The 23,527-nt window shown below is 46.2% G+C and overlaps 1 protein-coding gene across 1 annotated transcript in view; it reads right to left on the bottom strand.

Annotated features, from left to right (window-relative positions):
* The window catches only part of LOC307080025 (DENN domain-containing protein 5B-like), a 48,382-nt gene that overhangs the window by 10,518 nt on the left and 14,337 nt on the right, over positions 1-23,527 (bottom strand). The window contains 11 exon segments of the mRNA XM_079742588.1: positions 1,033-1,178; positions 2,847-2,968; positions 3,564-3,692; positions 4,093-4,168; positions 4,410-4,488; positions 5,124-5,309; positions 8,072-8,191; positions 10,784-10,874; positions 14,428-14,575; positions 20,408-20,624; positions 20,877-21,368. Of these exon segments, the coding sequence (XP_079598714.1) occupies positions 1,033-1,178; positions 2,847-2,968; positions 3,564-3,692; positions 4,093-4,168; positions 4,410-4,488; positions 5,124-5,309; positions 8,072-8,191; positions 10,784-10,874; positions 14,428-14,575; positions 20,408-20,624; positions 20,877-21,368 (1,806 nt within the window).

Genomic DNA, 23,527 nt, shown 5'->3' with positions numbered 1-23,527 from the left:
GGCTTAAATCAAATGAAAAGATTTGAACAGAGTTCAAATGTCAGTAAACAATGTAAACCTGCACACATTTAAAAATAATTTGTATGTAGATATTGTAGCGACCCTGGTATGTGTACTAGTGAGTGACAGCGCTGTAGTCCAATCACAAGCAGGGTTACTAGGTCCAGCAACATGGGGGCTTGTGATTGGGGGAGGTTGCGCAGTGTGTGTGGGTGTCTTCCTGTGCGAGCTCCGAGTAGGAGTGTGTGAAATGTGGGTGTAGAGCGATACATGTGTGCCTTGTTAAGCTGTTGTGAAGTTTGCAAAGTTCGTGGAATAAAGCCACCCGGCTGTTACACCGGATACCTGCCTCCGCTTCTGGTTTGATCGCCACAATATCATGACGTGAAGAAGATCGTTTACCCTAACCTTTAGCTTCTACCGTACATCGGATATGTAAGAAGCAGAAAGACTCTAGATATATAAACAGGGTTATACACCCAACACCCAATATATAATAATCATAATTCCAATCGATCAATCATTTTAATAGATCGGACGTCTGCGACGTCCGAAATGGTTCCCTGATGTGATCTGCTCTTGTTCAAGCTGGAGTGTCTGTCGTGATCGCACTCGCAGCAGCCGAGGTGAGCCGTGCAACAGCCAGGATGTTTCTTCTTTACGGTTGAATTATTGTCAAACTGCTGGCATGACCGTTCAACATGTAGCTCTCATGCGCACGCTCCTGCGCCTAATTGGCGACTATTGTTGTTATCACGTGAAACGCTGCGCGGATCGGATCAAATTTATTTCTCCCCTCCGATATCCGATCCAGCGTAATGGGCCAATATCGGACCCATGCCGTTGATCAGATCGGGACAACCCTAATCAAAAATCAAGAAAGCTGTAAGCAAAAAATCATAAATAAATCCTAAAACAACCAGATCATAATCATGAATGATTTGGGAAGTGAATGTCTGAATTGATTATCTGCGTCAAATGAGCAGCTGGACGAGGTGAGAGCCTCTTCGTTGGAAATGCTGATGTACTGACCTGGAAGAAGATCTCCTGGGTGTTTTTGGGGATCTGTCGGACCCCCGAGTTCCCGAGCTCTCCGGACACACACACCCAGGGGTTGACTGTTGTCATGGCGATGCTGAGCTTCTTCATGGGGATTATGACAACGCGATACGGAATACCTTGAAGAGAAGAATAATCCAGCACTTAATGTCTGATAACATCTGTTCATGTATACATATTTCGATTAATATATTAGGGCTGTCAAACGATTACCTTTTTTAATCGCATAGTATTGGTGAGTTAACTCACGATTAATCATATTTTTTAAATTATATTTTAAATCCACTCCAACTGTAGTTGAATTAGATTATAAAATGGAATTACACATTATCGAATATGTTGAATATGAAACTAACGGAACACCCCAGATTTGGGAATTGCAAACAGCCAGTTTCTTAGTCTAATTGTAAACCAACAGTTACTACTAGTTAAATTCAAATATGTAACACCACAGATTTGAGAAACGTAAACAGGCCGTGACTCTTCTGCAATTGTAATGAGGAAGTGAACTGCGTGTTATTTAATGTAAAGTAAGTTGGACTAAAAACAAAAATGATTTCTGATATGAATGTTGACATTCTGTTGGCAAAACCTTTCAAATCAGTAAAAAGAAGAAAAAGAAAAACATATTTTTTAAAATAAGATTGTGTCAACGTGATTTAATCACGGTAATTGTAACAGGCACCGAAATACACTGAAATACACACTGAAATAAATATAACGACAGGAGATCACACACATAGCTAAAAAGAACTCTGTAACCTGCTGTATGGGGAAGCACTCGTTCCTGTACTCGGCCTTCCAACCTTAAACTGTTGAGCTCCTCCTACTTTAATATTAAATCAATCTTCAATAAAAAAATGCTTAGCAAACTCACAAACAAAATCAAAAGATCCTTGAAGTACTAGGAATATTGTACTGTCTGTATTTAATTCCCCTTTGTCCTCATTGTTTTATGTCCTTGTATGTTTCTCCCCTTCCATCTTAAGGACCACAATGGAAACAAGCCTTTGGGCTTTATTGTGTTTTTATCCTTTTGACCGCTTTTTCTGTTATATCAGCCCACAGCAACAATATATATTAACCAAACTAAACAACATTAATAATATAGGCTGTTCTGTTGTTATTTTAGGGCTACTGACTGATGGGGAGGCTCTGAAGAAAATAAAGAGCAGGGCTACTGACTGATGGGGAGGCTCTGAGGAGAATAAAGAGCAGGGCTACTCACTGATGAGGAGGCTCTGAGGAGAATAAAGAGCAGGGCTACTGACTGATGGGGAGGCTCTGAGGAGAATAAAGAGCAGGGCTACTGACTGATGAGGAGGCTCTGAGGAGAATAAAGAGCAGGGCAACTGACTGACGAGGAGGCTCTGAGGAGAATAAAGAGCAGGGCTACTGACTGATGGGGAGGCTCTGAGGAGAATAAAGAGCAGGGCTACTGACTGACGAGGAGGCTCTGAGGAGAATAAAGAGCAGGGCTACTGACTGATGGGGAGGCTCTGAGGAGAATAAAGAGCAGGGCTACTGACTGATGGGGAGGCTCTGAGGAGAATAAAGAGCAGGGCTACTGACTGACGAGGAGGCTCTGAGGAGAATAAAGAGCAGGGCTACTGACTGACGAGGAGGCTCTGAGGAGAATAAAGAGCAGGGCTACTCATTGACGAGGAGGCTCTGAGGAGAATAAAGAGCAGGGCTACTGACTGACAAGGAGGCTCTGAGGAGAATAAAGAGCAGGGCTACTCATTGACGAGGAGGCTCTGAGGAGAATAAAGAGCAGGGCTACTGACTGATGGCAGTGAAGACGCGCGTGAAGCAGAGATAGTCCACCGTGTTCAGAGACAGGAGGTGGAACAGGAACTGCTCTCGCTCCTCCTCACACAGCAGGAAGGCATGGGGCTTGTACAGCTGCCTGCAGCAGAAAACACAACCAGGAGGAGATTCATATGAACAGCAGTACTGGTGGAGGGTGGTGACGGCTGGCAGGTTAAACCAGCCGTCACCACCCACACTGAAGGAGGGCAGCATGGGTCAGCCTCATGAACCAGGTGCTTCAGGTCTGCCATCAACCCATCTCAACCCCTCCGGTCCTGGTGAGGAGGTAGAGGGAAGCAGCCCTACACTAGTGGAATAACACCCTGATTTATATTTATATTGGACTTTTAAAGTAAGAAGGTCTAGGATATAGTTACTCATATTAGAGCGGCTGAATATTCAAAGTGAGAATGGGCTCAATGCAGATCAGGCGCAAGGAGGTCAAAAGCTATGATCTAAAATAAATAAGTAAGGGCATTTCCCCATTTCTTTTAACCAACTTTCCTGTTCATCAAACATTGATATATATATACATATAAATATAAATGAATGTCTATTATGCAACATTTGTCTTCCGCTCTTGCAGCTCTATGACCGGTGATGGGGGGCTTCTACTGGATCTGTTTCTGTGTCATAGTGATATGGGGTGTTTGAGAGAGGGATCCAGGGTTCAGAGGTCGAACAGCTCTTGCCTGACTAGATCCTGGTCGGAGAGCAGCTCCTTGAGATGTTTGGAGAGGAGCTTCTTCTCCAGCGCCAGGTGGATCCAGGCCCGGGCCAAAGCCACATCAGACAGACCTTCACTCATCCTCTGGACGAACCTGGAGGAGCAGGTGAGCGTCAGCAGCACACCGTGTGAAGTCTCTTGCATTAATATAGCCCTAAAACACGGTTATACTCTCAAAAACACACGGGGTTAAAAATGTACAGACTGTCTCACTTTTAGACGATTTCGATTTTAGACTGCTCCCGGCTCAGTTCTGACCAATCACACTCTCTCCTGTAATTGGTTCGGGAATCTATCTTGCCAGTTCCACCTGCTGGGATGCAACACTGGATTCCACAGATACTCTGGGAATACCTCAAGATCGAAATAACACAACCGCGAATTGCAGAGCAGGGTGTTGGGGCTCCTAGCAGAAAGGGTTGGATCCCCACACCTTCATTCACAGTGTCTCTAACGCTTCCATAGAAGGGCCTGAGGAACCAGAGGAACCATACCTCATGTCCTTCAGCAGAGTCTCCTTCAGAGGGGCCAGCGAGTCCTCAGACCGTCTGGGATCCTGCCCAGAGACCCCTAGACCACAACCACAGCCACAAACAGACCTTACACCACAACATAACCTGTAGAAAAGTACCCCTTTCCTTTCTAGTTCCTCTATTAAAGACTTGAGTTATGAAATATAGTGTGCCAAAGTGTCAAGCGTGACAGTACTAATATCAATGCTGACATCTTATTGGGAGCAATCTCACACACAAACACCCACACACATGCATATCCCCACAATATTGAACACACTAGTACGGTGATCACAGACCTGAAGGTTGGGCCAGCGAGTCGCTCTTCCCCCGGACCGCCTGGTAGTGGAGCAGGTGGGACCACAGCGTGGAGGGGCCCTGAGAGACGAGCAGAGGTCGGAGAGCCTCAGGCTGTAAAGGCCTCTTCACATTTACATTTGGCTCTTCACAGGTAGCCAAAGATTACAGTGCAGTATCTGTGTTTGTAGACAAACTGCATTGTCGTGTTGTTATGGAAATCCTTTTGAATAAGGGACTATTCAGAACTCAACAAAATACTTTGGAGGTAATTTAAAGTGTATTTCCCTCACACGAAGCGGCGATAGGCTATTGTAGCTCGCCAAGTCATTGGTAGCGGTTGACGGAAAGCAGACACTAACCCAGTGACGGTTCTTTACACACAGCGGAGGATTTAAACGACTCAATTAATATAGAGAAACGATGAGGCCCAGAGGCTTTATAGTGCACCTCCTGAACTAGAGGAAAGGAGTGAGTGAGAGAGAGAGAGACAGTGAGTGAGTGAGTGAGTGAGAGAGAGACAGTGAGAGAGAGAGAGACAGTGAGACAGTGAGTGAGTGAGTGAGACAGTGAGACAGTGAGTGAGTGAGTGAGTGAGACAGACAGACAGACAGACAGACAGACAGACAGACAGACAGACAGACAGACAGACAGACAGACAGACAGACAGACAGACAGACAGACAGACAGACAGACAGACAGACAGACAGACAGACCTGTTTGAGCTGCAGGCCGTGGCCCCAGGTCCTCTCCAGCAGGTCACACAGACCCTGGATCAGCGTCCTCTCCTGCAGGTCACCCAGACCCTGGATCAGCGTCCTCTCCTGCAGGCCGGAGAGGTCCCCCGGGCCCCCCCCCTCCAGGCTCTCCTTCCCTATTCTCTCCACCAGCATGCGCTTGGTCTTCACACACACACACACACACACACACACACACACACACAACGCAGTAGGTAGGTGCTAAGGTAGATGAACACGGTTGCTGGTCAACCAAAACAAACAAAGAGCCAAGTACCCAAGCAGATGTTTTCATATTTTTTTGGTTTAAATTATAAATGAACAAACACCATGGTTGTTCCTCTGGTCGCTGTGTACAGCTCTAGCTAAACAGAACACCGATTGGAGTCCATCGATGCTCAAAGCTTGTATCAGCCGCCACCACACAGAACTCCCACATGGCAGACTGGAGAACAGGCTCTGTGAATCGTTATCCTTAAAAAAAGGGTTTAAGTATGATCTTCAGGTGACCTTGATACATGAACTGACCTACAAGGACCCTGACGCACAAACTGACCTTCAGGTTAGGGACCCTGATACATGAACTGACCTTCAGGCGAGGGACCCTGATACATGAACTGACCTTCAGGGACCCTGATACATAAACTGACCTTCAGGCGAGGGACCCTGATACATGAACTGACCTTCAGGCGAGGGACCCTGATACATGAACTGACCTTCAGGGACCCTGATACATAAACTGACCTTCAGGCGAGGGACCCTGATACATGAACTGACCTTCAGGCGAGGGACCCTGATACATGAACTGACATTCAGGTGAGGGACCCTGATACATGAACTGACCTTCAGGGACCCTGATACATAAACTTACCTTCAGGTGAGGGACCCTGATACATGAACTGACCTTCAGGGACCCTGATACATAAACTTACCTTCACGTGAGGGACCCTGATACATGAACTGACCTTCAGGGACCCTGATACATGAACTGACCTTCAGGCGAGGGACCCTGATACATGAACTGACCTTCAGGTGAGGGACCCTGATACATGAACTGACCTTCAGGGACCCTGATACATTAACTGACCTTCAGGTGAGGGACCCTGATACATGAACTGACCTTCAGGGACCCTGATACATGAACAGACCTTCAGGGACTCTGATACATGAACTGACCTTTAAGGACCCTGACGCACGAACTGACCTTCAGGTTAGGGACCCTGATACATGACCTTCAGGCGAGGGACCCTAATACATGAACTGACCTTCAGGCGAGGGACCCTGATACAGGAACTGACCTTCAGGGACCCTGATACAGGAACTGACCTTCAGGTGAGGGACCCTGATACAGGAACTGACCTTCAGCGACCCTGATACATGAACTGACCTTCAGGGACCCTGATACAGGAACTGACCTTCAGGGACCCTGATACATGAACTGACCTTCAGGGACCCTGAAACATGAACTGACCGTTAGCGACCCTGATACATGAACTGACCTTCAGGGACCCTGATACATGAACTGACCTTCAGGGACCCTGAAACATGAACTGACCGTTAGCGACCCTGATACATGAACTGACCTTCAGGGACCCTGATACATGAACTGACCTTCAGGGACCCTGAAACATGAACTGACCGTTAGCGACCCTGATACATGAACTGACCTTCAGGGACCCTGATACATGAACTGACCTTCAGGGACCCTGAAACATGAACTGACCGTTAGCGACCCTGATACATGAACTGACCTTCAGGGACCCTGACACATGAACTGACCTTCAGGGACCCTGAAACATGAACTGACCGTTAGCGACCCTGATACATGAACTGACCTTCAGGGACCCTGATACATGAACTGACCTTCAGGGACCCTGAAACATGAACTGACCGTTAGCGACCCTGATACATGAACTGACCTTCAGGGACCCTGATACATGAACTGACCTTCAGGGACCCTGAAACATGAACTGACCGTTAGCGACCCTGATACATGAACTGACCTTCAGGGACCCTGATACATGAACTGACCTTCAGGGACCCTGAAACATGAACTGACCGTTAGCGACCCTGATACATGAACTGACCTTCAGGGACCCTGATACATGAACTGACCTTCAGGGACCCTGAAACATGAACTGACCGTTAGCGACCCTGATACATGAACTGACCTTCAGGGACCCTGACACATGAACTGACCTTCAGGGACCCTGAAACATGAACTGACCGTTAGCGACCCTGATACATGAACTGACCTTCAGGGACCCTGATACATGAACTGACCTTCAGGGACCCTGAAACATGAACTGACCGTTAGCGACCCTGATACATGAACTGACCTTCAGGGACCCTGATACATGAACTGACCTTCAGGGACCCTGAAACATGAACTGACCGTTAGCGACCCTGATACATGAACTGACCTTCAGGGACCCTGATACATGAACTGACCTTCAGGGACCCTGAAACATGAACTGACCGTTAGCGACCCTGATACATGAACTGACCTTCAGGGACCCTGATACATGAACTGACCTTCAGGGACCCTGAAACATGAACTGACCGTTAGCGACCCTGATACATGAACTGACCTTCAGGGACCCTGACACATGAACTGACCTTCAGGGACCCTGAAACATGAACTGACCGTTAGCGACCCTGATACATGAACTGACCTTCAGGGACCCTGATACATGAACTGACCTTCAGGGACCCTGAAACATGAACTGACCGTTAGCGACCCTGATACATGAACTGACCTTCAGGGACCCTGATACATGAACTGACCTTCAGGGACCCTGAAACATGAACTGACCGTTAGCGACCCTGATACATGAACTGACCTTCAGGGACCCTGAAACATGAACTGACCGTTAGCGACCCTGATACATGAACTGACCTTCAGGGACTCTGACACATGAACTGACCTTCAGGCGACACTCGTTCAGGAGCCCGTAGACAAACTCCCTGTGGGTTTGAGTGACAGCTGATGGGGAGGGGTCCAACAGTCTGGAATAACACAGGTTCTTCCTCCTGAAGGAGCACTTCTGTAAAGCAGAGACCTGGTAGGTAAGGCTCACTCTGAACATCATGGAGTCATACATAAGGCTCACTCTGAACATCGTGGAGTCATACATAAGGCTCACTCTGAACATCATGGAGTCATACATAAGGCTCACTCTGAACATCATGGAGTCATACATAAGGCTCACTCTGAACATCATGGAGTCACACATAAGGCTCACTCTGAACATCATGGAGTCATACATAAGGCTCACTCTGAACATCGTGGAGTCATACATAAGGCTCACTCTGAACATCATGGAGTCATACATAAGGCTCACTCTGAACATCATGGAGTCATACATAAGGCTCACTCTGAACATCGTGGAGTCATACATAAGGCTCACTCTGAACATCATGGAGTCATACATAAGGCTCACTCTGAACATCATGGAGTCATACATAAGGCTCACTCTGAACATCGTGGAGTCATACATAAGGCTCACTCTGAACATCGTGGAGTCATACATAAGGCTCACTCTGAACATCGTGGAGTCATACATAAGGCTCACTCTGAACATCGTGGAGTCATACATAAGGCTCACTCTGAACATCGTGGAGTCATACATAAGACTCACTATGAACATCGTGGAGTCATACATAAGGCTCACTCTGAACATCGTGGAGTCATACATAAGGCTCACTCTGAACATCGTGGAGTCATACATAAGGCTCACTCTGAACATCGTGGAGTCATACATAAGGCTCACTCTGAACATCATGGAGTCACACATAAGGCTCACTCTGAACATCATGGAGTCATACATAAGGCTCACTCTGAACATCATGGAGTCACACATAAGGCTCACTCTGAACATCATGGAGTCATACATAAGGCTCACTCTGAACATCATGGAGTCATACATAAGGCTCACTCTGAACATCGTGGAGTCATACATAAGGCTCACTCTGAACATCATGGAGTCATACATAAGGCTCACTCTGAACATCGTGGAGTCATACATAAGGCTCACTCTGAACATCGTGGAGTCATACATAAGGCTCACTCTGAACATCATGGAGTCATACATAAGGCTCACTCTGAACATCATGGAGTCATACATAAGGCTCACTCTGAACATCATGGAGTCATACATAAGGCTCACTCTGAACATCATGGAGTCATACATAAGGCTCACTCTGAACATCATGGAGTCATACATAAGGCTCACTCTGAACATCATGGAGTCATACATAAGGCTCACTCTGAACATCGTGGAGTCATACATAAGGCTCACTCTGAACATCATGGAGTCATACATAAGGCTCACTCTGAACATCATGGAGTCATACATAAGGCTCACTCTGAACATCATGGAGTCATACATAAGGCTCACTCTGAACATCATGGAGTCATACATAAGGCTCACTCTGAACATCGTGGAGTCATACATAAGGCTCACTCTGAACATCGTGGAGTCATACATAAGGCTCACTCTGAACATCGTGGAGTCATACATAAGGCTCACTCTGAACATCGTGGAGTCATACATAAGGCTCACTCTGAACATCATGGAGTCATACATAAGGCTCACTCTGAACATCATGGAGTCATACATAAGGCTCACTCTGAACATCATGGAGTCATACATAAGGCTCACTCTGAACATCATGGAGTCATACATAAGGCTCACTCTGAACATCGTGGAGTCATACATAAGGCTCACTCTGAACATCGTGGAGTCATACATAAGGCTCACTCTGAACATCGTGGAGTCATACATAAGGCTCACTCTGAACATCGTGGAGTCATACATAAGGCTCACTCTGAACATCGTGGAGTCATACATAAGGCTCACTCTGAACATCGTGGAGTCATACATAAGGCTCACTCTGAACATCATGGAGTCATACATAAGGCTCACTCTGAACATCGTGGAGTCATACATAAGGCTCACTCTGAACATCGTGGAGTCATACATAAGGCTCACTCTGAACATCGTGGAGTCATACATAAGGCTCACTCTGAACATCGTGGAGTCATACATAAGGCTCACTCTGAACATCGTGGAGTCATACATAAGGCTCACTCTGAACATCGTGGAGTCATACATAAGGCTCACTCTGAACATCGTGGAGTCATACATAAGGCTCACTCTGAACATCGTGGAGTCATACATAAGGCTCACTCTGAACATCGTGGAGTCATACATAAGGCTCACTCTGAACATCGTGGAGTCATACATAAGGCTCACTCTGAACATCGTGGAGTCATACATAAGGCTCACTCTGAACATCGTGGAGTCATACATAAGGCTCACTCTGAACATCGTGGAGTCATACATAAGGCTCACTCTGAACATCGTGGAGTCATACATAAGGCTCACTCTGAACATCGTGGAGTCATACATAAGGCTCACTCTGAACATCGTGGAGTCATACATAAGGCTCACTCTGAACATCGTGGAGTCATACATAAGGCTCACTCTGAACATCGTGGAGTCATACATAAGACTCACTCTGAACATCATGGAGTCATACATAAGACTCACATTCTTAACTCTTATAGAGACTAAACCCCCATAAACCTCAGCCACATGCAATGTGAGTGTGTGCATGTGTGTGTGTGATATTACGTGATTCTGGTCGTTGTCGGTTCCTGAGGGTTCCCTGTTTGTGGTTCTCTTGGGTTCGGTCCATCGTGACCCCGTGACCCGACCCGACCTCCTGTTGATCCAGGACCACAGCCAATCAGATTCATTTACTCATTCATTCATCTGTTCGTCCATTTCCTGATTTACAAGTGCCAATTATGTGCCATTATTTAAACTAGAGTTTCCGCGTGGGTGTTGCACACGCTCAACCTCTAGTTGTAATTAAACCCATAGCTATAATGTGGAAACCCCAGTCGATATTGTAAGAAATTTCTGAGTGCATAATATAACATTTTGCCTATAATGTTACAACGTATAACATTTTGGTTCACCTATTGAACCAAAATGAGCAATCAGAATAATTTTCTCCTTACGTTATGAAGCAAGCGTTATCATTTTCTAATACAAGCCATTTTCACACATGTCCTCCTCATTTTTAACCGCATTTGTATATCAGGAGATTCAACCCTGAGGGTCAGTCACACTTGATGGTGATTCATGCTTTATATGCGGACATCGACGTCGTTTAGACATCAATAGACTGTGTTACCGGAGAAAGAGAGCGTATTTTTTTGCTTAATTTCACATATAACAAACACTGGGACAAATGTAGTTGATTTCTGTATTTAACGGATGTTCAGCTAACTGTTATATAATAATAATAATAATAATAATAATAATAATAATAACAACAATAATAATAAAAAAAACATTTTCTAAATACGCATTCAACTGTGAACTCATGTATTGTAATTGATTGTATGATGTGTACAACACGAATGACTCTTAAAAGCAGTGCCAATGTTAAACATTTTTTTTACCATTCAGCGAACAAAAGAAAACAGGCTGATTGTCATTTAGGGGGCCACTCAATGACGTATTGAAGCATCACGTAAGTGGTGTGAGAAATACAGACATTCTACTCCTCAATCACATATAAGTCGGCAGGGGGGAGGGAAGTTATCAATATCGCAAGACATTTCAGGAGGCTCGAGGAGGGGAGTAATATTAAGTTTGAGCAACAAGCTCAAAATGTAAAGACATTTCCCGAAATGTAAAGACACTTTGGGAGGCTCAAGGAGGAGTGTAATATTTACTTTTTAGCAACAAAGTGCAGTCTTGTGGTGGACTCTATAGACATAATTCACCATACTGTGTTATTGACATGTTTTCGTTCTGTGTTATAGGGACGCTATCTCTTTAAAATTGTGCGCCTTGTGTGTTAATATGCCGGTTGGCGTGCTGTTTGAATTTAACGTTTTTTTATCTAATAAAACGTACGAGCTGCCGTTGCTTGTCGAGGTGAGAAATCTTCTCTTCACTTCTTTTATCGCAATTTCTACAGTCTGTAGACAGAACGTGTTACCTGGGAGAGTTTGTCGACGGCGGGGCTCTTAAAACAGACGGAAGGCGGAGGGGGGGTATTTAATAATAAATAAAGTGTAGTCTATAGACATAACGTCTCAGCCGGGAGGATGTGTTGACAGCGGGACTGTTATCTCGATCTTGCTATTGTAACATCTGTGGCCGTGCACGCCCGTGTGCGGTGTGGTTGCGCGTGCGTGCGTGTGTGTGTGTGCGTGCGTATGGTGTGTGCGTGCGCCATGCGTGCTGTGTGTGTGGGAGCTGTGGGCTGCTTGGCACATGCTCACTTGACCAAGTGTGCAGTAACTTGTCAGACAGGCCTGCTATTATATAGTCGTACGATTAACATTATTACCTACTAAAGTATGTACAGATAAACACACACACACATACACACAGTACATACAGGTTTGGACTTATGGGCAGGGCAAGCGGGCCCCTCCCACAATCAACGGGCCCCTCCCACAATCAATGGGCCCCTCCCATGCTCAATGGGCCCTTCCCAGAATCAATGGGCCCCTCCCATGCTCAATGGGCCCCTCCCACAATCAACGGGCCCCTCCCACAATCAATGGGCCCCTCCCACGCTCAATGGGCCCCTCCCACAATCAACGGGCCCCTCCCACAATCAACGGGCCCCTCCCACAATCAATGGGCCCCTCCCACAATCAACGGGCCCCCCCCATCAACGAGCGAGAAAAGGATAAACTGCGTGGATAGGTGTTCCTCGAACCGCTAGGCATAACCAACTCTAAAGATAACGTTGAAGTCGACATGGTATACCATTTTATCATGGTGGGAGTCAAAATTTAGAATAAAATCTGTGCGATGAAATCCATAAAGCAATCTTGAAAGGGAATACATTTGTGTCTTTTTTGTTTAATCTATGTTGCTGCTTTTCGTATTTAGTCAAATAAATGCATGATGGGTACCATATCTGCTGCTTTAACGTCATCTGACGTCAACCGTAGCCAGCAGACTGTACGATCTGGCCAATCATTGGCCAGATCGTCAATTGAGAGTGAACGAGCACACGCACATTGTAAATGACTTTGCTGAACCCAAGGCACGTCGAATGCCTTTTCAATGAAATCACGATGAATAGTTAAGGTTAGGTCTGCTACTATATACATGTTAGGTTGCAAAAAGGCATTTTGACTTTTTTGATTTTCCTCAAACTGAAAAAACGAACATATTGTACACAAAATATATAGGCAAGAGTAGAGATGATAAAAGGAAATGAAATATATAAAATCAATAAAATAAAACAGTTTAAGGCTTATTAAATTATGCCCAAGACAGGCCTTCTAATCTGTTTGTTTATATTTGTCCATTTCCATACGTTCTTAGAACTTCTGATCTCTTAAAAGTGATTTCTTGAATAATTTTTTCGGACTAGCCTACTATAGTCCTACATTTTAGATGTGTTAGTGTGTATGTGGCTTGATTTAGTTGGAATCTGTGTAATATATGTCCATAGTTTAGCCTAACCCAGCCACTTTAGGTGCCGGTCTAAGGCTGGATTAATGGGGGGGAGAGGGGGGCATCAGGAAGTAAACCCTAGTAATGACAACAGCCGGTGTGTTTCTGAAAGTCAGAAATAATACTGAGATGAGTTTAATTTAGGCCTTCAGTGTTGCACTCCACTCTTCTGACAGGCAGTGTGTGTGCGTGTGCGTTGGTATGTGTGCGTGCGTGCGTGTTTGCAGTGTTTGGGAGTAGCGTTATACATGCACCGGCATTACGCATTCAGAATACAAACTATAAGACACTGTATTCCGTTACAGTTACAATTTAAATTGTTGGTATTTAGAAACAGTTACATTGTTGAAATCAATGGATTACATGACGATACTTCTGTTTCACGAGTTTATTCGTGCTTTTACACCATGGTGTCCCAACGGGGGGGTTGAGACACTCCCAGTTGAGGGAGGAGTTCGACCGGTCCACAACTGTATGAAACAAATCAATAACACGAGTGCAGCCCGCTGGATATCCATGATTATTTACTTTCACAGACGCTCTCTCTCTGTCTTTTCATTTTAAGGTGATTTTATAGGCAACACCTATGGAATTAGCTCAGTATTTTTTCTTTAGATGTAACAGCAAATATCTTTTGCATGAATTTGGGGTTGGGGTCAATTACTTGTCGGGGGCGTGGCTGCTTACTTGTCGGGGGCGTGGCTGCTTACTTGTCGGGGGCGTGGCTGCTTACTTGTTGGGGGCGTGGCTGCTTACTTGTCGGGGGCGTGGCTGCTTACTTGTTGGGGGCGTGGCTGCTGAGCACGTCGGCCTGGAGGGTGGGGAAGAAGCCTGGCTGGTGCCGGCCCTGTCCGATCCTCATGTCCAGCAGGTGAGGGTGGATGGCCGTGTGCTCCGTCTTAAGGAGCCGCTGCTCCACCGTCTGGGCTGGAAACACAGAACCAGAACCATCAGGTGACCAGGTCAGGTCAACACAGAACCAGAACCATCAGGTGACCAGGTCAGGTCAACACAGAACCAGAACCATCAGGTGACCAGGTCAGGTCAACACAGAACCAGAACCATCAGGTGACCAGGTCAGGTCAACACAGAACCAGAAACATCAGTCGACCAGGTCAGGTCAACACAGAACCAGAACCATCAGGTGACCAGGTCAGGTCAACACAGAACCAGAACCATCAGGTGACCAGGTCAGGTCAACACAGAACCAGAACCATCAGTCGACCAGGTCAGGTTATGGGATCTTTGCTAGAGGAGGAAGTTTCAATATTTCCTGAAACTGCTCCTCTTTTTATGTCCCTCAAGCATGTCTGTCAGTGGCGCTGGAATGAATTTGTGGGTGAGGTGGAGGCCCGAAAGGTAGTTCTGTTCGGCGGTCACAGGATTGGGATCACTAACAACAAAAAGCAGAGTGAGTGGCAACATGTTGCTGCAGCAGTGAACTCTGTCAGTGGCACGGAGCGCACAGTCCCAGAATTAAAAAAAGAAGTGGTCTGACATAAAGGGACATATTTTTATGTACCAATAAATCTCCCTCTGAATCCTGCCATTTGCATGGTCCTCCAGCAGTGCCATGGTGCAGCATTACGCACGGGGCTCACCGCTGTAGGGTTACGGTAATAAGACTGACCGAGAACGCTTCGGATAATCAGTTTGTAATCACCCACGGTAAATGTTCTTGAACATAACTCCTTTTAATGCCTGATTTGTCATGAAAAGCATCAAGAGGAACGGACAATAATATAACGATTGCGATGAGGAGTATGTGGCTTGGTTTTCCACACTTGGGATTTAATTGACATTTGATTATGTGTTTACAGTGTCACATAAAAATATTATGTGATTGACACATGTTGGACAGATGCTTTATTCCATGCAGTCGTGCCGTCAATGGACAGTATGGAGTGATGGGATTAAATATAGAGAATTTTGATTTTGAATTTTCATTTCGATTCTAAGGAGATTTTCTGGAGTTATAACTGAGAAATAACGCAGTTGACTTAAATTATTCTGATAACATAGATTTAACGCATGATACGGGTTGAAATTAAACTTATGAAGGGCCATGATAAAACATAATCGTTCTTCTCACTCTACATTTCTTCAGTCTGACTTCAGTTCACCACAGCAGCGTCTATGTCGCCAATTCTCCTTTTCCTCCAAACCATGCGTACGCATGGGTCAGAGTTTGCTTAGGGCTGTGCACATTCTCCCGTCAAGTTAGTTTTTTATAGATCACAACCTTGGCGTGGAAAGTCACGTACGCCACTTTCAGCCCCGTTTTGTGCGTACGCAACGGTTAAAAATGAGACCCCAGGTGATTTCTCCCTAGGGCTTTAATTTTAACGGTGCATCTAAATGCCCTTTTTTCGCTCTGTTTTGAGACCAAAACAGATCAGCAGATTTCTTTGTGCACAACATTCATTTTGCGCGCAAATATATTTATATTTGAATATTCTCGACGCTCCACCCAAACACAAAATCCAAAACATAAATCATACACGTTTTAAGAACAAATTAGGATGAAGTTATGAGGGTCGGCTTAGCTCAGGAGTTAGAGCAGTGTCCATGAGCAAGACACTTAACCCTAACTGCTCCTGACGCTTTGGATAAAAGTGTCTGCTAAATGACCTAATTGTAATTGTAATTGTAAGTTATAGCAGCATTGCACAAGGATTTGAAAGGTAAATGTGGTGCTGGGTCAGAGCGCTCGCGTAGCCTCTTATTTTCTTGGTTTGTAGCCAACCTGCGCTCGCAGGGTAGCATCCGATTGGCTGGTGGACGTGACTGCATGACCAAGAGGCAAGAGCAGACGTAATTTAAAGTTACAACGCTGTGAATAGGCCTAGTTCATGCTGCAACCACTATTGCGAGGCCATGACGTGGAAAAATATAATTAATTGCTTTTATTGTTGGGTGTGGTTGCACCACCTGAGCCACAAGATCCGGCGCCTCTGATGTCTGTAATAACCCATCTGAACCAGGGCTCTGACCACATCTTGGGTGTGGAGAATCCTGTTGTATAATTGCCTCACAAACAGGCAACTGCAGGGTGCGGCTTGGCCATCAAATGTCTGATCCCCGTGGGGTATACTACGAACCTCGAAGTATACCCTTTGCGCTCAAAGCCGAGGTTTGCTGTGACACGAAAGTCGCTATCTTTTAGCGTCGCTGTATCACCATGGTGACTTATGCTGCCAACCAAACCTGGTCGGGAGCAGGTTATCAGCTACGATTTACGGGTTAGATCGCAGCTTCCTAGCCCCTCCTTTGACAATGTCGCCACCATTTGTGGCTTTTCCCATGGACCTCGGAGCCCGTATCATACAGGGGTCTCTCCGGAGACAGAGGGTCTTTCGGGACAGATCCAATCCCTTGGTATTGCCTGTGAACATTCTTTATGAGAGATTCAGGTTCTCATCAGAGGGTATTCGCTATTTGATCGTCCTTGTTTGACCTTATGTAGGCAATGCTACACAAAGAAGCCGTGGACTTACTGTTGCGGAAAAAATACAGTGTGCCGTGCTATTCGCAAGGTTGTAGCTGCGCTCAATAATTTTCTTTTTGCGTTTGTGGTGTTTCCTAGCTCTTTGACCACTCAAACTGTCAAGGAAGGATTTATACACTTTCAGGAAAAGAAAACCTCCGCCTGTGTGATGTGCATTTATGTGTAGCTTATAAAGTCCAAATTCTTATGTCATATTGAATACTTATTCACTAAAGTTAAATTAATTATATTTTTGTGCTTATTTCGAACTTGAACATTCTTACATTGGGTGTATTTAAAGTGAATTCCCTAAATTATAGAATAAAGGAGGTTGGATGTTGCTTTTGCATTTCGATATCGTCATCACCCTATTGGGACTAATGGAGAACAATTCTGCATTTGGCATAGTTATTTTATAGACAATATGCAGAATCTTTTCATTACAAAGTTACACAATTTGCAATTTTTTTCCAGCACGCCTAAATCTGTGCCATCGGATTTTGAAAATAAAAAGCCATTGAATACTAAGCACTGAATATCTGTTTTTTTTGCCTCTAAATATAACTCTTTAAATATTCAACAAATCATTTTCAGCTTTATTTTTCAATGTTTAAAAATTCAAAATCAAATATTCAATGTCAAAAAATTAAACTTAAGTATTTTCAACGTCCACAAATTCAACATGCCAAAGTCAGCTGCAAAAGTCAATTTATGAAATTCAGCGTTAACATCCGAGGACCCAAGGAAGAGCAATCAATCCTAGATGCTAGATCATCTGCTCACAGAATACTAGCGTCACAGAATACTAATCTCCAGAATCAGACGCATTTATAAAACCCTAAAAATGTATACTTTTCCCACAATTTCATATTAAAGCTAAAAATGATAAAAAGATTCACAGGCTACAATAAAAATAAAAAATTCCCCAAAACCGCCACATCAAATCTTTAGACCAAGCCTCACAAAAATCATCGAACAGAATTTGTTTTACTTAGTTCCATTTGAGAAATATTGGCCAATAAACTTGGAGCAGTAAGCACATTTTTCTTGTATGACCACGTGTACAAAAAAAAACTATTATTAGGTGGATACCAATACCCCCCACTACAAATAAACCCAAATTGTGGTTCTGCAGCCAAAGGTGGCACTATTTAAAAAAATTATGAACTAGCCTTATTTCTCCTTATGAGATTGACCTGGACTCAAAATTCTTTCATCATATTAATCTCTAAAATCAGACACATCTTATTCACCCTGGTTTTCTGCTCTAAAAATCTTTACTTTTCCCATAATTTCATAGAAAAGCCAAACGTCCACAGTCTCAACCCATTTGCCTATATGACCATTTTGTTATTGTATAACTACCATACGGCTATCATTAGGTGGATACCATTAACAGTGCACATTTTCAGATCTGTACTCTTTTAAGAAAGCCCTTAGTTCTCTTGTGAAATGTGTGCTTGGAGTTTTCTTGATGTGTGTTTATCAATCGACATTTTCACCATGTGAATGAGGCGTCATGCAGTTCAGGAATGTCAGTGGTTCAACGGGATAATGCACTGGTGTACTGGTGATCCTTAGGTTGAGAGTTCGAATCCTGATTAGAGCATTATGAACAAGCTGAACATGACATTCTGTCATTGCCATTATTTAAGAAACACAACATTGAACAGCACCTGAAATTCATCAGGCAATCAACATTCCGGGTCATTAGTTTCCAAGAATCGGACTGCCAAGACACATTATGGCATTAAGGGGAACTTCTTCATTAACCATTTTTCCTTCATAATTAAGCCTGTCATATTTATATTTCTTTCGTTAGTGTTCTTGACTACAAATGTTTAATTTCCCCAGAAATTCAAAGATTTTTCAGGTATATGCTTTGAAGAAAGCCCTTAATTCACTTGAGAAATGTGTGCTTTGAGTTTTCTGGATGTTGTGTGCTTATCAATAGACATTTTGACCATGTGAATGAGGCTGCAGTTCAGGTTTAGAAGTGGAACATCTTTCCTTAAATATGACAATTATGTTATATTTATATATCTTCCGTTAGTTTGTTCTTGACTTTTAATTTTGCTCGGACCCCGTTAATCACCGCTTGCGGTTATATTTATTATGATTTTAGTAACAATGACAAAATGGCAGAATTAATTTGTTGAATCACAGAATGATCGTCAGTCAAATCTTTATCCAACATCCTAACGTTATGTTGGTTTCACTTTAAGAGTCAGTGGGGCACAGGAGGAAGCATTGGTAACACAGCACTTAACTAAGTGAGGGGTAGGGACTCCTCCACCCCTATGGAGAGCTACACCCTGTTCTCCTGAGGCACCTCCACCCCCCTATGGAGGGGAGCTACACCCTGTTCTCCTGAGGTACCTCCACCCCCTATGGAGGGGAGCTACACCCTGTTCTCCTGAGGCACCTCCACCCCCCTATGGAGGGGAGCTACACCCTGTTCTCCTGAGGTACCTCCACCCCCTATGGAGGGGAGCTACACCCTGTTCTCCTGAGGCACCTCCACCCCCTATGGAGGGGAGCTACACCCTGTTCTCCTGAGGTACCTCCACCCCCTATGGAGGGGAGCTACACCCTGTTCTCCTGAGGCACCTCCACCCCCCTATGGAGGGGAGCTACACCCTGTTCTCCTGAGGTACCTCCACCCCCTATGGAGGGGATCTACACCCTGTTCTCCTGAGGTACCTCCACCCCCTATGGAGGGGAGCTACACCCTGTTCTCCTGAGGTACCTCCACCCCCTATGGAGGGGAGCTACACCCTGTTCTCCTGAGGCACCTCCACCCCCTATGGAGGGGAGCTACACCCTGTTCTCCTGAGGTACCTCCACCCCCTATGGAGCAGAGCTACACCCTGTTCTCCTGAGGCACCTCCACCCCCTATGGGGAGCTACACCCTGTTCTCCTGAGGTACCTCCACCCCCTATGGAGCAGAGCTACACCCTGTTCTACACCCTGTTCTCCTGAGGTACCTCCACCCCCCTATGGAGGGGAGCTACACCCTGTTCTACACCCTGTTCTCCTGAGGCACCTCCACCCCCCTATGGAGCGGAGCTACACCCTGTTCTCCTGAGGTACCTCCACCCCCTATGGAGGGGAGCTACACCCTGTTCTACACCCTGTTCTACACCCTGTTCTCCTGAGGTACTGAGGTTCCTCCCCAGTCACACCATGGGTCAGTTCTGAGACGCAGCCGTTTGCACCCTCCTCCTGTGGGAGGGGAAGAGGCCACACCCTCTCTGACGGGGAAACTCACCCGCCTCAAAGAGCGCCGGGCCCTTCTGATAGCCGGGCAGCCCCTGGGGGCCCCCCTGCCCACGCTCCAGGCGCTGGTCAAACAGGCGCTGTAGCGGCTCGCTGTCCACCCAGCGCGAGATCAACTTCCTGTCCACGAACGCTGAAAACATGGACGTCTCCAGGAAGCGGGACAGGAAGTGTAGGTGACTCACAGGCTGGATGGACAGGAAGGATCCCTGGGAGAAACACAGGAGCGGTTAACCTCTCATGGGCCAGCAGTCCTATCCTAACCCCATCTTACTAACCCTATTGTATCACAACATTGGAGCACAATCATGTCCTACAAGATAAATTCCCTAATAGCAATTTGATCATACTTTAAGATAACCTTAATATTGAGGGTTTTTTCCTGCCTATGCAGATGAAACGCGCCTAATAGTACAGTAAAAAGAATATTATTTGAATACAAAGTTGAGGTTATTGCGTACTTTGTCGAAGCTGCAGGTCCCCTCTGGGTTGCTGAGCCAGGAGTCCAGGTCCGTGGCGCTGTGTGAGACAAACTCCTCGTAGCGGCCGAACACAGCGGCCAGGCGCCCGGCGACCACCTCCCTCAGCTGGACGTTCATCTTGGCCGACCGCAGCTCCTTCTGCTCCCGGTCCTCCAGCGGACCCGTCAGCACACCCCCGCCCGGCCTGACGCCCGCTCGGCATCTCCAGGCGAGGGCCTGGAGCCTCTCCAACACCGCCAGCTCCTCCCCGCCCAGGTTCCCGTTCTGCCTGTCCTCTATCAGGTCCTCCAGCACCAGGGAGGAGGGGGAGGAGGCGGGGGGCCGGGGGGAGGAGGCAGGCTGGGAGGTCACTCCGAAGCACAGGAGCACCTCCCTCAGCTCCTGGGCCAGCTGGTCCTGGTCCGGGAAGGAAGGCAGGCCCTCTGGGACCTCCAGGGCCTGGTTATCAATGTCCACGAAACACAGGGTGGCCTGGAGGACAGACAGGCAGAGGGACACACAGGCAGGCCCGCAGAGAGACACACAGACAGGCAGGCAGAGGGACACACAGACAGGCGCGCAGAGAGACACACAGACAGGCAGGCAGAGGGACACACAGACAGGCACGCAGAGAGACACACAGACAGGCAGGCAGAGGGACACACAGACAGGCAGGCAGAGGGACACACAGACAGACATGCGCGCAGAGAGACACACAGACAGACAGGCATGCAGAGAGACAGACAGACAGAAAGACAGACAGGCACGCAGAGAGACACACAGACAGACAGGCACGCAGAGAGACACACAGAAAGACAGGCAGAGAGACACACAGACAGGCAGGCACACAGAGAGAAACATAAAACAGACATGCAGAGAGACACACAGACAGACAGGCAGAGAGACACACAGAAAGACAGGCACGCAGAGAGACACACAGACAGGCAGGCACACAGAGAGAAACATAAAACAGACATGCAGAGAGACACACAGACAGGCACGGAGAGCAGAACACAGACAGGGGGAGATAGAGACAGACACACAGAGAGAGAGAGAGAGACACAGACAGACAGAGAGGCATGCAGAGACACACAGACAGGCAGAGGTAGAGACAGACAGGCACACAGAGAGAGAGACACAGACAGACAGAGCGGCATGAAGAGAGACACACAGAGAGATAGATCGAGAGACAGGCAGAAAGGAAGAGAGACAGAGAGAGAACATAACAAATTAAATACATTTCTCTAATGTACGTTGAACTGGGCAAAATGATGAATATTTTTCCACCTTTGAATATTGCTCCAAAACATATCTCATGTCGTCCCACTGAGTCACAGTCTACTGGGATGAGGTTCATTGAGCAGTGCAGCAACAGTGCACACAGTACAACAACAACAACAACAACAACAACAGGAAAAGTCATAGCAGCTTCCTGGTCCTAACTGTTGGAACCCTAATTCTAACCACATCATAGAAATAAGGAACTTTCCAACGAGTATTAATAATAATAATAATTATAACTTGGATATTTATAGTGCCTTTCAAGATACCTAAGGTTGCTTAACAATAAAAAGGGGAGAGGGGAAGGGAGGATTTGGGTCAAAGGACTTAGTGAGGAGTTTTTTTTAAAACATGGGCAGGGATAGGGCAGAGCGGATGTGGGCTGGTAGGCTGTTCCATAGTGTGGCAGCATTGGCAGAGAATGGCCTGTCTCCCATGGTCCTTAATCTAGTGCAGGTGATGGCCAGCAGGTCCTCGTCAGAGGACCGCAGAGAGCATGACTGAGTGTAGGGGTGGAGTTTGTGTGGGTTAGAACCCTGGCATCTGTGTTCTGGACCTGGAGTCTGCTCAGGGCCTTGGTGGGCGGTCCAGATAGGACACCGTTGCAGTCCAGATAGGACACCATTGCAGTCCAGATAGGACACCGTTGCAGTAGTCCAGATGGGAGCAGATGAAGGCGTGGATGAGTGTCTCAGTGACTGAATGTGTGAGTGGAGGCTGGAGTCGTAAGATGTTTCTGAGGTGGTTGAAGGCAGATCTGTTGACGTTCTTAATGTGGGACCGGAAGGAGAGGGGAGTCCAGAATGAATCCTAGGTTGCGCACCTCAGGAGAAAGGGAAATGGAGCAGCCATCCACAACCAGGTCTCCAACCTTCCTGTGCAGTGCTGCAGGGGCCACCACCATTTCTGTCTTGTTGCTGTTTAGTTTGAGTAAGTTTGTGGTAATCCGTGATTTTTGTTCCTATAGGCAGTTGACAAGTTGTGAGCTGGGAGGAGGGGTTTGTGCTGATAAAGAGTTGTGTATCATCAGCATAGCAGTGGAAGTTGAGTCCATGTTTCCGGATTATATGACTTAGGGGCAGCATGTAGATGGTGACCAGCAGGGGACCAAGCACCAAACCCTGGGGCACGCCATGATTGACAGGTGCCAGATCAGAAGTGGAGCCATTGAGGGTGATGAATTGTTTCCAGTCTGTGAGGTAGGACCGGAACCAGGACAGTGCTGTGCCACTGAGGCCGATGAGCTCAGAGTGGCGGTGGAGAAGGAGGGTGTGAGAGAATGTATCAAAGGCTCCAGAAAGGTCAAGGAAGATGCGGATGGTTATGAGGCCATTGTCGGCAGCAAGCAGCAGGTCATTAGTGATTTTAAT

This window comes from Pollachius pollachius (assembly GCF_949987615.1).
Source record: "Pollachius pollachius genome assembly, chromosome: 9".
NCBI classification, from domain to species: Eukaryota; Metazoa; Chordata; class Actinopteri; order Gadiformes; family Gadidae; genus Pollachius; species Pollachius pollachius.
This window is presented reverse-complemented; position numbering and strand designations above follow the sequence as displayed.